The following is a 13470-nucleotide window of genomic DNA, read 5'->3' on the forward strand; positions in this document are numbered from 1 at the left end:
AATGAACAAGACTCTTTATTGAAAAATAAGAAAAGCACTTATTCGGAAGACCACATGAAAAAAAGTAAGAATTCTGAGAAAATGTTCAGATTTTTGAGGAAAAAGTCTGAATTCTGAATAAAAAGTTAAAATTCTGACAAAAAAAGTCTGAATTAAAACAATGATAGAATCTATTAAAAAAAAAAATACAATTCTGAAAATAATGTAAGGACTAAAATAAAAGACAGGATTCACAAAAAAAATACAAAATTTTGAGGGAAAAAAAAGTCAGAATTGTGTGAAGAATGTCAGATTTCTGAGGGAAAAAAGTAAGGATAAATAACATATCATTCTTTAAAAAATGAAAGAATCTAAAAAGACAATTCTTAAAAAAAAGTCAGTATTGTGACTTTTTTTCTCAGAACTCCAAAACAGTTAATATTCACACGTGCCGCTAAATCTCATCCTCACGTGTGCAGATTGACTCCTTACAGAGGGCAACATGTAGTAAATGTGCTGCATTTATATGCCGCTTTTCCAGTATTTTTCCAGTTTTTACAACCCAGGAAGTGTCAACTTTATGGCCTATAAAACAGTTATAGTAAGTGCGTAAGAACCGCCTCTCCAGTGCACCTCTAGTAACACTAGAACTGCCACTGCTTGCATTATTATTTTTCTAGATAAAATCCAACTTGACCCACAACAAGGGTTAAAGGAGATCTGGCACAACCTGAGCTTGTCCTCTTGACAGTAAACAGCTGCGCACTAGTCCTTTAAGGGCAGGGGGAAAAAGCGCACACTTCCGGTTTCTACAGACAAAAACAGAGAGAGGAGCAGCCCAGCAGAGACACGGCAGAGGACGATCACAGAGACTTTTGTGCAAAGAGGCTTCCACACATCCTGCAGAGACTCGGAGCCATGGGGAAGATCAGCTTCCAGCCTGTGGCGGGACAGAAACTGGACAAGGAGGACCATGATGGCGACAAGACAGAAATACTCATCCCGCATCCGATGGTGGGTAAACGCACCTCTTAATGCCATTATTCTTATATCAAAATGCATGTGTCGTCTTTATATTATATGATCCCCTGTGTAATGTGATCCTGCTGCAGTTGTTCTGCACCTCCACGAGCAGCAGGGTCTCTCTGACAGCACCCATCGCCATTTGGGTTGCAAACAAAACCCTGCTCTGCGCCACTACGATAATTGCATGTTTTATGCAAGTTGTGAATGTGCAATTGCATGCTCTTTGTTCAGGACTGAATAGAGGATTAGAAGCTGTTTAACAATGTCAATGATTTGTTTTTTTATTGTATTTTTTTTAATAATTGGCATGGTGTCTGATTACTTCCTTCATTGCAGGTTCAAATAAGAAAGGAAAAAAACACCCCTTGAAATTAAATGTAGAAATTGCATGAGCTTTTTTTGGCTGACAAAATGGCAGATCTGGGGCTTGCAGCGCATGCAAGATTATTTTGCACTGCTCTAAAAGAGGCAGAGTCCTTAACTTTGCTGTAGCATCATCCCAGCATCTCCTTTTATCAAAGATAAGCCCTGCACATGATGGACTGTAGACAGGACAGCAGGCATGCGTTAATGAAGTGATTATGGTGGAAGAACAGAGCTGGAGGAGCTGTCAGACTTTAGGAATCTGTTCCCAGAAATGTGTTGATCCCCAGACGGACAGGCCTCATGGTGTGTCACTCTCAGCGGGATGCAGAACACAAAGGTGTGTGTGTGTGTGTGTGTGTGTGTGTGTGTGTGTGTGTGTGTGTGTGTGTGTGTGTGTGTGTGTGTGTGTGTGTGTGTGTGTGTGTGTGTGTGTGTGTGTGTGTGTGTGTGTGTGTGTGTGTGTGTGTGTGTGTGTGTGTGTGTGTGTGTGTGTGTGTGTGTGTGTGTGTGTGGTGTGTGTGTGTGTGTGGTGTGTGTGTGTGTTGTGTGTGTGTGTGTGTGTGTGTGTGTGTGTGTGTGTGTGTGTGTGTGTGTGTGTGTGTGTGTGTGTGTGTGTGTGTGTGTGTGTGTGTGTGTGTGCTTTTGTAATTATGATTGAACGTGTTCACACAGGATTGTCATCATTTCTCTTTGAAGGTTAGAACAACAACCGTTTCCCATCATCTCAATAATATTTTACAGATCCGGCTAAGAATAGCTGAAGGTCTTTGAAGTTTTCTCTTTTAAGTGTATGTATTTCTGTAGACAAATTGCCTTTGGAGTAGATATATATATATTCTATAACATAGCAACCAGCGTAAGAAATGAAACAAATATTTGGGGTGCAGCTTTTGTCCCCATTGTCTAAAAATGAGGACATGAAGAACAATATTCAGGGGACGAATATAATGTGAAATGAGCCCAGATTTAAAAGCATACAGTAATTACCATATTTATCTAGCATAGGAAATGATGCAGCTGCAGTTTGCTGGCGGCTGCGATGGAGTCATTAACAGCTAAATAAAGACTTTTAATAGTTGGAACAGTCTGCTTCTTTCTCATAAATACAGCTTGTATTGAACACATGTATAGATGATTGCATACTTTTGTATATAAAAGCAAAAATAGGTTTCATATTAGTATTCTGTATCTCTACTGTGACATGTCTTCATGCGTTAATGTTCAAATGCTCTTTATTTTTCCACCTCTTTTCACCCTCTGTCTGAAACCAGAGCCCAGTCTGCTCTGATTGGTTAGCTGGCCGGCTCTGCTGTGATTGGTCAACCGCTTAGAGATGTCCCGCACCTTAGCCTATCACGTACAATGTGTCGGAGCGCTAGCCAATGGAAGTGCGAGTGTTTTATAGTGATGTTACGGAAGTAAACAAGAGTCCAATCGAGGCGTTTCAGGGAGGGGGGGGGCAAACTCCCTCTGAAGGGAACACAGGGATTTTAGCCTTTGCAGACCATTAACATTCACTAAATCTTATATAACACACTACAGGAAAGGGTAAACCCCCCAAAAAAGCATATTAGGGCCTCTTTAAGGGGCATTCTAAGATTTCTTTGAGCGCTGTTGCCCTTTGGCCCCCTTAATTCCCTGAAACTGATGGCAAACCATTGTTATTTCTCTACAGAGAAATACATTTCCCCGCCACCAGCTACACAGCACTCCTCTGTGGGCCGTTATTCTGTGAGCGGCTACTATCTGAATGGCACGCTGCGGCTCATGTTGGCGCGTGGCAGCAGCAGATGGGCTGCGAGACTGGAGGCGTCTGCAAAGATTACTCACCAGCTCACTCAAGTTTTTTTATTTCGAGCGCGCCGTCATCCCTGCCTCTGGCTGGGCTCAGCGCTACTCTGCTAATTCCTGCTCGAAATGCAGCGCCGCTATTTGTGTGGGCTTCTATTTTAGCAGTTCGTTAATTTGGGTCATTTTCACAGGCTCGTCATGGTGAAGATGAGTATATGAAAGAAATTTGGATTTAAGCTGCCTGTAAATGCTTTTCTGTGTCGATTTGAAGTATATTTACAATATCCACGGTCCCTGGTAGACATCACACACACTAATACTGACCATAACAACCCTGTGGGGAAATATATATAATATATACTATTACTCATGTCATCACTGGCTGTTTCTTTCATTACCGGCTGTTTCTGTTTGAGTGTGTGAGAGAGAAACAGATATTTTAGCCTTTGCAGACCATTTACATGCACACAAACCTCTATAACACACTACAGGAAAGGGAAAACCCCAAAAAGCACAATAGGACTTGTATAACATTTGACCCTTCTACTCTTCTAATCTTATTCTTGCCTTGCCTGTGCTGTCCCTTTGCTGTGAAAATGTAAATGTCCACGCTTTTAGGACGAACAAAGGATTTCTGATTTTATACCTGTGTGTTTTTCCAGGATGACGATGATCTGGTCCTGCCGCTGCGACCCAGGAAGTCTGCCCTGAACAGTGTGTGCTGCATGACGTTCGGCCTGGTGATGTTCATGGCTGGTCTGGTCCTCGCCTCCATTTATGTCTACCGCTACTACTTTATACCTCATGTAAGCCCTGAGGTGACAACACTCTACTTTAGAGTTGCACAATAGTTCGAAATGTTAGTGTTAGGAAAATGTCACTGCTCACCAGCTTGAGCTTCAATCTCAGGATCCATGTATTTCTGATCCTCTCCAGAATGGAAGTAGTCATCACATACAGAGCATCAACTAGTTCCTGAACAGTGTCCTTCACATGCTGATATCCAAGAGAGGGAGTTACACAGTCACAAGATGGAGGAATATAAAGCAGTATTCAATGTTTACTTCAGATTAGCTCCACGTCAGAAATGATCATGCTTGTCATATGTCTATCTCCATAGAGGCTGAATCATCATGTTAATCACATAGCTATCATATGCCTCAAACAGTCCTGATGCTCTTCTAGGTAATCATACATCCTGTCATGTACACAGCTACAGTTGGGATACCTTTGTTATCATGTGGACTCTGATATTGTACATTCAGTATTTTCCCAACAGTTAGTTAATCTACTTTTTCTTTAGTACAGGATCTTTTTCCTGCCTCTGGTTGTTTGTGTTTTTTAGATTGGGCCTTGCATCAAATCCCCAGTGTTCCTGCGAGTGTATTGAACACGCACGTATTTGACATAAATAACTTGGAACGAGAACACTCTTAAGTTCACAGTTAGATATTTACTACATGTTGAACAAATCAATGGAAAAAAAGGAATATGAACATCAAATGTCACCAATTCAGCAAATCTGACAATATAAAGTTGACACGTGTACGTTGTCAAAAATGGTGTGTTCTTCTCCTTTGACCTACTACAGGGGTGTCCAAACTACGGCCCGGGGGCCAAATGCGGCTCACGGACCATTTTAAATCGGCCCTCAGCAAATTAAAAAAGTATAATGGAATATGGCCCACAAATAAAACTTGTGCTTGTCTTATATTGTACTTCTTAACTATACATGTACACATATATTACACAGTATTATTCATGTGGTAATGAGACCACTTTTCAAATAAATTCAGTCAATTCAAATTGGAAACATTTTCTAACATATCTTAGTTGATCAGAAAAAAGCCCAATGACTTATTTACATAACAAGCTTGAAATACACCCTTCCTATTTCTCCTTATTATAATCAATCTGAGGGATGAGCTGCCAACACTCACAAGCATCATTTACCTACATTTGATTGATTTTAACTTATAACTGAACTTATGAGGCAATAAACCTCTAGTGAGTGGCCCAGCCCTTCGTATATATATTTCTGTATGTGGCCCTCGGTGAAAAAAGTTTGGACACCCCTGACCTACTAAGTCATTGGTTGAGTTATCGGCTGTTCATTCCCAATTTAGCGTAACATTTGTCATGTGGTAATTATATCCGAAAATGCTACGTGCTCATGTATTGTGTGTGTGTGTGTGTGTTTGTGTGTCCAGAACCCACAACTAGGCTACTCAGAACTCTGCAGGGTGATCTATGATGTTGACGACCCCGAGTACGGCGAGCTGCGCCGGCTTCTGGAGCTCGAGGAAAATGTCGATATCTACCTGGACGAAAACTACGAGAAGATCAGTGTGCCCGTGCCTCACTTTGGAGGCAGCGACCCCGCTGATATAATCCACGACTTCCACAGAGTGAGGGCAAACACGCACGTATTTGACATAAATAACTGGGATTCAAGATTCAAAGGTTTTATTTTCATATGCACAAAGCTACAGTGTAGAAATAGCAATGCAATTCTTCTGACCTGAGCTCCTCCAACAATGCAACATATATATATATATATAATAAAATACAAAATAAAAAGTAGTGCAAAAAGTGTATAAACATGTCAATAGAATATGATATGTACAAGAACAGAATATGAAATTAAATAATGTAAATAGAGCGGTGCAGGGTTGACATATTTACCCGGAAGTAAGCTGCTGGTTCCCTCGACAAAAAAGCAATGGGATTTCTCCATAGGATTTTGGAAAATAGCTCGAAATAAGGTCTGTGGAAAACGGACATGTTTGATAAATGCACGTTTTGTTCAGCCGGATAATATCCACATGTCTATCCTACTTTTATAATGTTTGAATCATAAATCTAATCGGCAGAAGCAAAATGCGGGCTGCAGCTCCTGATCGGATTGAGTTATCGGCTATTCATTCCCAATTTAGCGTAACATTTGTCATGTGGTAATTATATCAGAAAATTGGTTTGATCCAACCTACTCTCTAGGTCGGAGGAGTTTGTTAAAGTTCAGTAAAAATATTGGAAAAGCGACCATTATTCAAAATGGCTGACTTCCGGATGGGCGGGGCTAATGAAAGCCCATTTGAAAGTGACATTAGCAATGTGTGTACCACATTTTGTGAATATCAGAGCAAATATATTCAACCAGTTTGGAAAAGGTGGACTTTATCGTCAAAATAGGGTCTTGACACAGCTCTTTTGTACTCGGACCCTAACATGACCACATTTTTACTCTAAAGCCATGCTACCAAAAATACATTTTGACCTGATTATGGTGCTAGAGAAAAGATCACCAAAGTAAATTGGATTAATTTTCTTGGGACTACAAATGTCCAACATATTAATGGCAATCAATTCATTACATGTTGAGGTTTTTTTGTTTTGCTAAACACGGCAACATCCCCACAGCCTCACTGCTAACAAGTGTGAAATTGTCCAAACGTTACTACTGGAAACTGGCAAAACATGACAACATTAACAGCACAATTTACATTTTTTGATTATCTGCTTTATTATCCAGGGACTGACAGCCTACCACGACATTGCTTTGGACAAGTGCTACGTCATTGAGCTGAACACCACCATCGTGATGCCTCCACGCAACTTTTGGGAGCTCCTTAACAACGTGAAGGTAACACTACAGCAATGATAGACAAAGCTATATCTTCATAAGCACCATTTTCTCTGGAAATTGTAGAGAGAAATGGCTTTATTTTTTACCTTTCCCAAATGATGAAGACTTTTGAAAACATAAATGTGACTTTTTAACTGTACAGTTGAATGTTAAAGAAACAACAACGTAGCTCTCCCGAGGGTTAAAAGCTAAGCTGGGCGATTTATTTTAGAAGTATTTCTGTTAAAAGTTTGTTTACATCCCAATAGCATTTAAAAAGTATCTACGATCTGACGTATTATCTGGTTGTCGCAAGTCTGTATTTGGCCTGTCAAAATGTATTTAATTTGGTGCATATACAATCTTTTCATAGCCGTTTCAAGCTCCTAACTCTACGCACTCTGATCTGGTTGTTTAACACGATAAGAGGTGTGTGTTTTGGGAAAGTGGCTTTACGGAAAAACTTGAAGTGAAGAGTTGGACTGATTTAAAATCTGTCCCACCCCAATTTGAACGACTGATCAAAGCAGAAAGTGACAGAAAAATATAATCAAAAGTAGACTTTGGGATGTAGTGACTAGTTGGTAAACAACAGTAGTTTGCGTGCTAACGGCTACGCTAGACAGAGCAGAAGATGCTAATATTGAGTCCCTATAATATATATTTTTTGACATCTCAGGCTTGGACATTGTTTCATAGATGTTATTCAAATGTTTCACATAAATTCTGTTAACAATCCACATTGTGCTGCAGTTTCTGACGGAGGGATATCAAGTGGAGGTTAAAACTTTATGATAACTCCCTCCATTTGGAGCTCTTCCTTATTTTCATCTTGGTTTCCGTTTGGTTAAAGCACTTTGAATTGCCCGAAATAAACTACCCTAAGCTTTAAAGGTAAGCATTATCAAAGTATAATGTGAAAACATCCAATCTAGTCTGTTTTAGTAGCTTTTGTCAGAGTAGATAGATAGATAGATAGATAGATAGGTACTTTATTGATCCCAATTTGGGAAATGTTTGCGTTGCAGCAGCATAAAGAAACAAGGCAATGTACATAAGAGAAATTAAGACACGAGAAATAAACAGTCCAAAATATTTATTATCCCTGTGAGCTAGCTTATTGTACCTCTGTCTCTGCAGAAGGGGACGTACTTGCCTCAGACGTACATCATCCATGAAGAGATGGTGGTGACGGGGAAAGTGCACGACATGCGTCAGCTCGGACCCTTCATCTACCGGCTGTGCAGCGGGAAGGAGACGTACCGCCTGAGCCGCCGCCTCACCCGCAGACGTGAGCTGGGTTTTGTATTCAACTAATTACATTTTAATATATACACTGAAAAAAAAGCTGCTAAAAAAAATAAGGAGAACAAGGTGTTATCGCTTGTAATAAATTGAAAAATCTGCCAATAGAACAAGTGAACATTTGCTTTGGTAAGATTTCTTGAAATAAGACGGGATATTTAGACAAATCAGATCTTGTAATTAAATGGGAAAACTTATTTTGAACGACCAGGATCAGGAAATGCTCAATAGTTTTCTGCTTTCTGATGTTAGTTGTTGATTTTCCACTAAAAATTTCTTAGATACTGTACAACTCAAAATAAGGTGTTTTCAAGAGTCTTTGACTAAACAAGATACTTCTGTCTAGAAACAAGACCCCATATCTCACTGCATCGTTACTTCTTAAAGGTCCCATGTCATGGCCATTTCTACTGATCATAATTCCATTGTTGAGGTCTACTAGAATAGATTTACATTGTTCAATGTTCCAAAATCACATTGGTTTCTCATACAGCATCTCTGTATAGTATGTGTATTCACACTCTGTCCTACACGCCTTGTTGGAGCTCCTGCCCCCCCCTCCTTATGAGCCCACTGCTCTGATTGGTCAGCTCGCCCACTCTGTTCTGATGAGTCCACCACCGTTACAGCGGAACATCAGTGATTATGTGTTACAATGGCGTTTGTTAGCAACCAGAAAATGACACCACTAATGACAAACAGATGAGAATGCTGCGTGGGGTCTGGGTGCCGTGTTGGCGGGACGTTGCGGGGCTCGCTGCCCCGCCCTTTGTGGCTCGAAGAGCGGACAGTGTGAGCTGGATTACTGGTGTTGTTTCCTGGTTGCTGCGTGGGGTCTGCGAGACAGCGAGACACCGCGGAACTCAGCCTGAGCACACACACGTGAGGCGTGTGAGTGGAGATCCACGGAGCCGCGGCTGAGAAAAGATAAGGCTGAGTGAGTGTGTGTGTGTGTGTGTGTGTGTGAGGAGCTCCACGGATTGGTCCATTTGGACCTGGGCATGGTTACGTCACCATACTCAGGAAGTAAACAATGGAAAAAGAGAAATGTCCAACGAGGCGTTCTGGGGCAGCATAGACAGGTCTTTTCTGTGTTAGAGTTTTACTCGCTACAGGGTGTACTTTGAGGGTTTGTGACTCTGCAGACCGTTTACATGCAGAAAAACCTTCATAACACACAAGGGGACGGGTAATAACCAGAAAAGCATGTCATGGGACCTTTAAGTTATTAGCTCTTATATCGAGTGTAAAAACATATTCAGACTAAAAATTAGACGAATATACTTGGCAAGATTTTGAGTTTTTGTAGAGTCAAGGAACAATAAAACAAAGTTAGTTGAAGCAGGAGGGCAGAAAACATAGCTTTGAAAGAACCTTAAATCAGAATAACTACACACTTTATGATAAATGACTTTCCAAAAATCATTACAAGTCTCCAGGTAAGACTTTAAAGGGGCTGAAATACCAATACCAGAAAATCTAAAGTCTACAGATCATACAAACAATTCCCATAACGCTATAATCATTTTTAAGATTAAACAACGAGCTTAAACTTAAGTTTTTGTATTCTATAAATATATAATATTGGTTAACTGGACTAATGAAATTCAATATTAGAATTGGCGATAAACATAGTTATTTAAAAGGATTATAGAGAGGTGCAGGAATGAGTCTTAAACCTACATATTTGTTAGCATTTTAGCACTTCATGCATATGCTTACAATACTTTTTTTAACAACTAGTGCAGTAACTATGCTATGCAGTAGCATCAATTATTACTAATACGTGTCACAGGTCCAAACTGCACCACTTAAATGACCAGAAATACACCAAAAACGTGTGAACTGTCCTGGAGATTGTACATGTTCTCTTGTGCAAATAAACCTTTCTGTACAATTCTTTGTGCACGCTATTTTCAGTACATTTTAAAGGTCACCTATTATGCAAAATCCACTTGCTCATGTCTTTTCTATATCACCATGTGTCCCCTCTTCTTCATGTCTCTTCTACATCACCATGTGTCCCCTCTTCTTCATGTCTCTTCTACATCACCATGTGTCCCCTCTTCTTCATGTCTCTTCTACATCAACATGTGTCCCCTCTTCTCCATGTCTTTTCTACATCAACATGTGTCCCCTCTTCTTCATGTCTCTTCTACATCACCATGTGTCCCCTCTTCTTCATGTCTCTTCTACATCACCATGTGTCCCCTCTTCTTCATGTCTCTTCTACATCAACATGTGTCCCCTCTTCTTCATGTCTCTTCTACATCAACATGTGTCCCCTCTTCTTCATGTCTCTTCTACATCAACATGTGTCCCCTCTTCTTCATGTCTCTTCTACATCAACATGTGTCCCCTCTTCTTCATGTCTCTTCTTCATCAACATGTGTCCCCTCTTCTTCATGTCTCTTCTACATCAACATGTGTCCCCTCTTCTTCATGTCTCTTCTACATCAACATGTGTCCCCTCTTCTTCATGTCTCTTCTACATCAACATGTGTCCCCTCTTCTTCATGTCTCTTCTACATCAACATGTGTCCCCTCTTCTTCATGTCTCTTCTACATCAACATGTGTCCCCTCTTCTTCATGTCTCTTCTACATCAACATGTGTCCCCTCTGTGTAAAGAGACTCTGAAAGTTTCAGGAACAAAGATTCTCTCTCTTTTTCTCCTGATCCATTTATATAAAAACCTGTCTGAAAATGAGCTGATCAGATTTTGGCTACTTTATGATGTCATAACGATTTTTTGGCTTGTGTAACCATTAGCCAATCACCAACCAAGGTAACCCCCCCCCACCTTATCACCTGAATCTCCTCCTAGAGCACCATTGAGTTCTTTTTAACCAAATCTCTCTCAGAGGGGCGTGGGGAGGGGCTCCTTATTTTCATCTAAAGTAATAGACAGAGAATCAGCACTTTTGAAACGGGGCTGAAACAGAGGGGATTATGGGATGCTGCAATGATCTGTTTGGTGTTTGGAGCCAAACACTGCAGAGACATGTTCTGTATATATCTGAGACCTATAATATATTGATGAAAAACAGTATAATAGGGGACCTTTAAGGCCCGGACACACCAAGCCGATTTCGGCCGTCGATAGATGTCTGGCCGTCAATGAGCGCCCTGTCGCCCTACTCAGATTGGTGTGTCCCGCACCGTCGTGTCTTTTCGGCCGTGCCGACACCTTCCGCCCCCAATTCAACATGTTGAATCGGGAGACTATCGGCAAAAGAAATCGTACATAGCAGTTCGTACGTGCTACTTGGCCGTCGGCTGAAGTCTTTGCGGTGTGCTCCAGTGCGACTGTTGGCCAAGACGCAGGAGACGTGAGGCGACACAACGGTTGTGTTCCGTCGGGACGTGTTCTTTGGTGTCAGCTTGGTGTGTCTGGGCCTTTAAACAAATCATCCTAATGCAAAGTGTTGGGGACAAATTCAGACAGGTCCCCAGTATAAATGGAAGGCACTCTATTGTTTTTAAACTCTCCTCTCTCTGTGTCTCACCCTTTTTTTTTCCCCTCTCAGGCATCAACAAGCGCGATGCGAAGGACTGCCACCACATCCGTCACTTCGAGAACACATTCGTGGTGGAGACTGTTATCTGCGATGAGGCGTAAACACGATTAACCCCCCCGCCCCCCCCCACTCTCCATCCAAAGGCACGTCTCCAGCCAATGTAGCACCAACTGTGGATCTAAACACGTCTCAGTCGCACTTTACTTGTGATTTCAGTTTGATTATTGCACATTTTTCCCTAGTAACAATTATCTTTATTTCAATTATTTCACTTCCTATCTTTTTTTTATGGTGTGATGCAAGCTGTTGTTTCCATCACAGGATTTTCCTTGTAGCAAAGTCCTAAAGCCAGTAATGAATTGTAATTTCCTCTGGGGGTTTTATGATGGTTATGGTCGTCGGGGGAGATGACTGTTGCCATGTGTTGTCAGGGCGACTGTACTTTTTAGTTTTTTCTTCTCCCCTGGAGGGTACTTAGTGTTTCTCAGTACCACTCACACACTCATTACTGCAGAACATGACGCCATTGCTTCTCTGAGCAAACATAACGCATTGATTTCTTATGTTCGCTGTAATGTAAACGGGTCATTTCACAATCAGAGGACGTTTTAAACATCCAAACTTTGAATAATGAAACCTTTATTCTCACATTTTCTGTTGTGTATTTGAGAAAAACAGGTCGTAAATCATCAAAACAATGTATTTGTCAAGCTCAGGCATCAATGGTACATTTTATCAGATGCTTTATTTGTGGCTTTTCAGCAGTGCTTAATGGTTTTAAATGTAGAAATCCACTTAAAAAAGGTTTATTAACCTCTTGATGTGTAATTTTAAATCAATTCATTTTGAGGTAATTGTTAAGAAACATTGTTAGCAGCCTTAACATGCTTAGGCTACCTATTCATATACTGTGAAACTAAAGTAATATCAACAATCAACCAAATAATAGCCTGTTTTAATGTTATATTCAACATGCAAAGGAAAAGAGAAAAATGCCATTTTAGGGGGTGCTCGAGGCTATTTCAAATAATACTTTGAAACCCCTACAACTTTGTTTACATTCAGTCAAAGGACAAGTTTGTTTAACACAACAAGTGCGTGTTTTAGCATTTTTTTTGGCATGGATTATTAGAAATGTCAGTGAACGTCCTCCATTTCTGGAATGACCCAAACGTGTAACTGCTGACCGGCCGCTTGCATCTTCATGCTTTTGCAAAGTCTGCATTATGTCTTCGTAACCTAATCCAAAATTGAAACTTGTAAAGACCAATGTTTTTCTCATTTGTCATCAGCTTTGCTTTTATATTAATTTCTTTTTCATTAATGCTTTTGTGAATGATTTCAAAATATACGTTGTTCCTTGCATGTGTTTATCTATAATTAAATAAAAAACAGCACTGTTAGAATGTTTTGTAAAACCACGTTTAACGCCTTAGTCCAGAGTCAGAGACTGGACTAAAGTCAGTACTAAAGGGAGCATATTATATTATGGTATGTTAGTCAAATGAAAACAACTCTGTATTTTATGTCTGCTGATTAAATCATGAAATATGTGTGTGAATAAAGTAGTGAAAATAAATGGTTATCTGTTGATGCTTTGTTCATTTCTTTGACCCCCAAAATGACCCAGCAACATTATTATCCTGCAGCTAGAATGTTTTAAATTCAACAAATGTTAATATTGTTAGAGTTTTCTCACAAAACACATGCTGATTAGTTAATAATCCGACAGCAGACGGTGAGGATCAGCATTACGTCATGAACACATTTTAAATCATCCACGAGTAATCGTTGCAAATGTAATTAGCCTGTGATGATGCAGATTAGCCTGAAGTGGATATCTTCTCTGACTCATTTC

General features: G+C 40.3%; 1 protein-coding gene across 1 annotated transcript; it reads left to right on the forward strand.

The window, feature by feature from the left end:
- Nucleotides 1–697: 697 nt before the first annotated feature.
- Nucleotides 698–13203, forward strand: LOC117470041 (integral membrane protein 2C-like). Its single transcript, XM_034114564.1, has 6 exons — nucleotides 698–993; nucleotides 3825–3968; nucleotides 5373–5570; nucleotides 6695–6805; nucleotides 7928–8078; nucleotides 11622–13203. Exons 1-6 carry the CDS (start codon nucleotides 898–900, stop codon nucleotides 11711–11713), a joined length of 792 nt encoding a protein of 263 aa, XP_033970455.1. The 5' UTR covers nucleotides 698–897; the 3' UTR covers nucleotides 11714–13203.
- Nucleotides 13204–13470: the final 267 nt, after the last annotated feature.

Source organism: Trematomus bernacchii, unplaced genomic scaffold, assembly GCF_902827165.1.
Source record: "Trematomus bernacchii unplaced genomic scaffold, fTreBer1.1, whole genome shotgun sequence".
NCBI classification, from domain to species: Eukaryota; Metazoa; Chordata; class Actinopteri; order Perciformes; family Nototheniidae; genus Trematomus; species Trematomus bernacchii.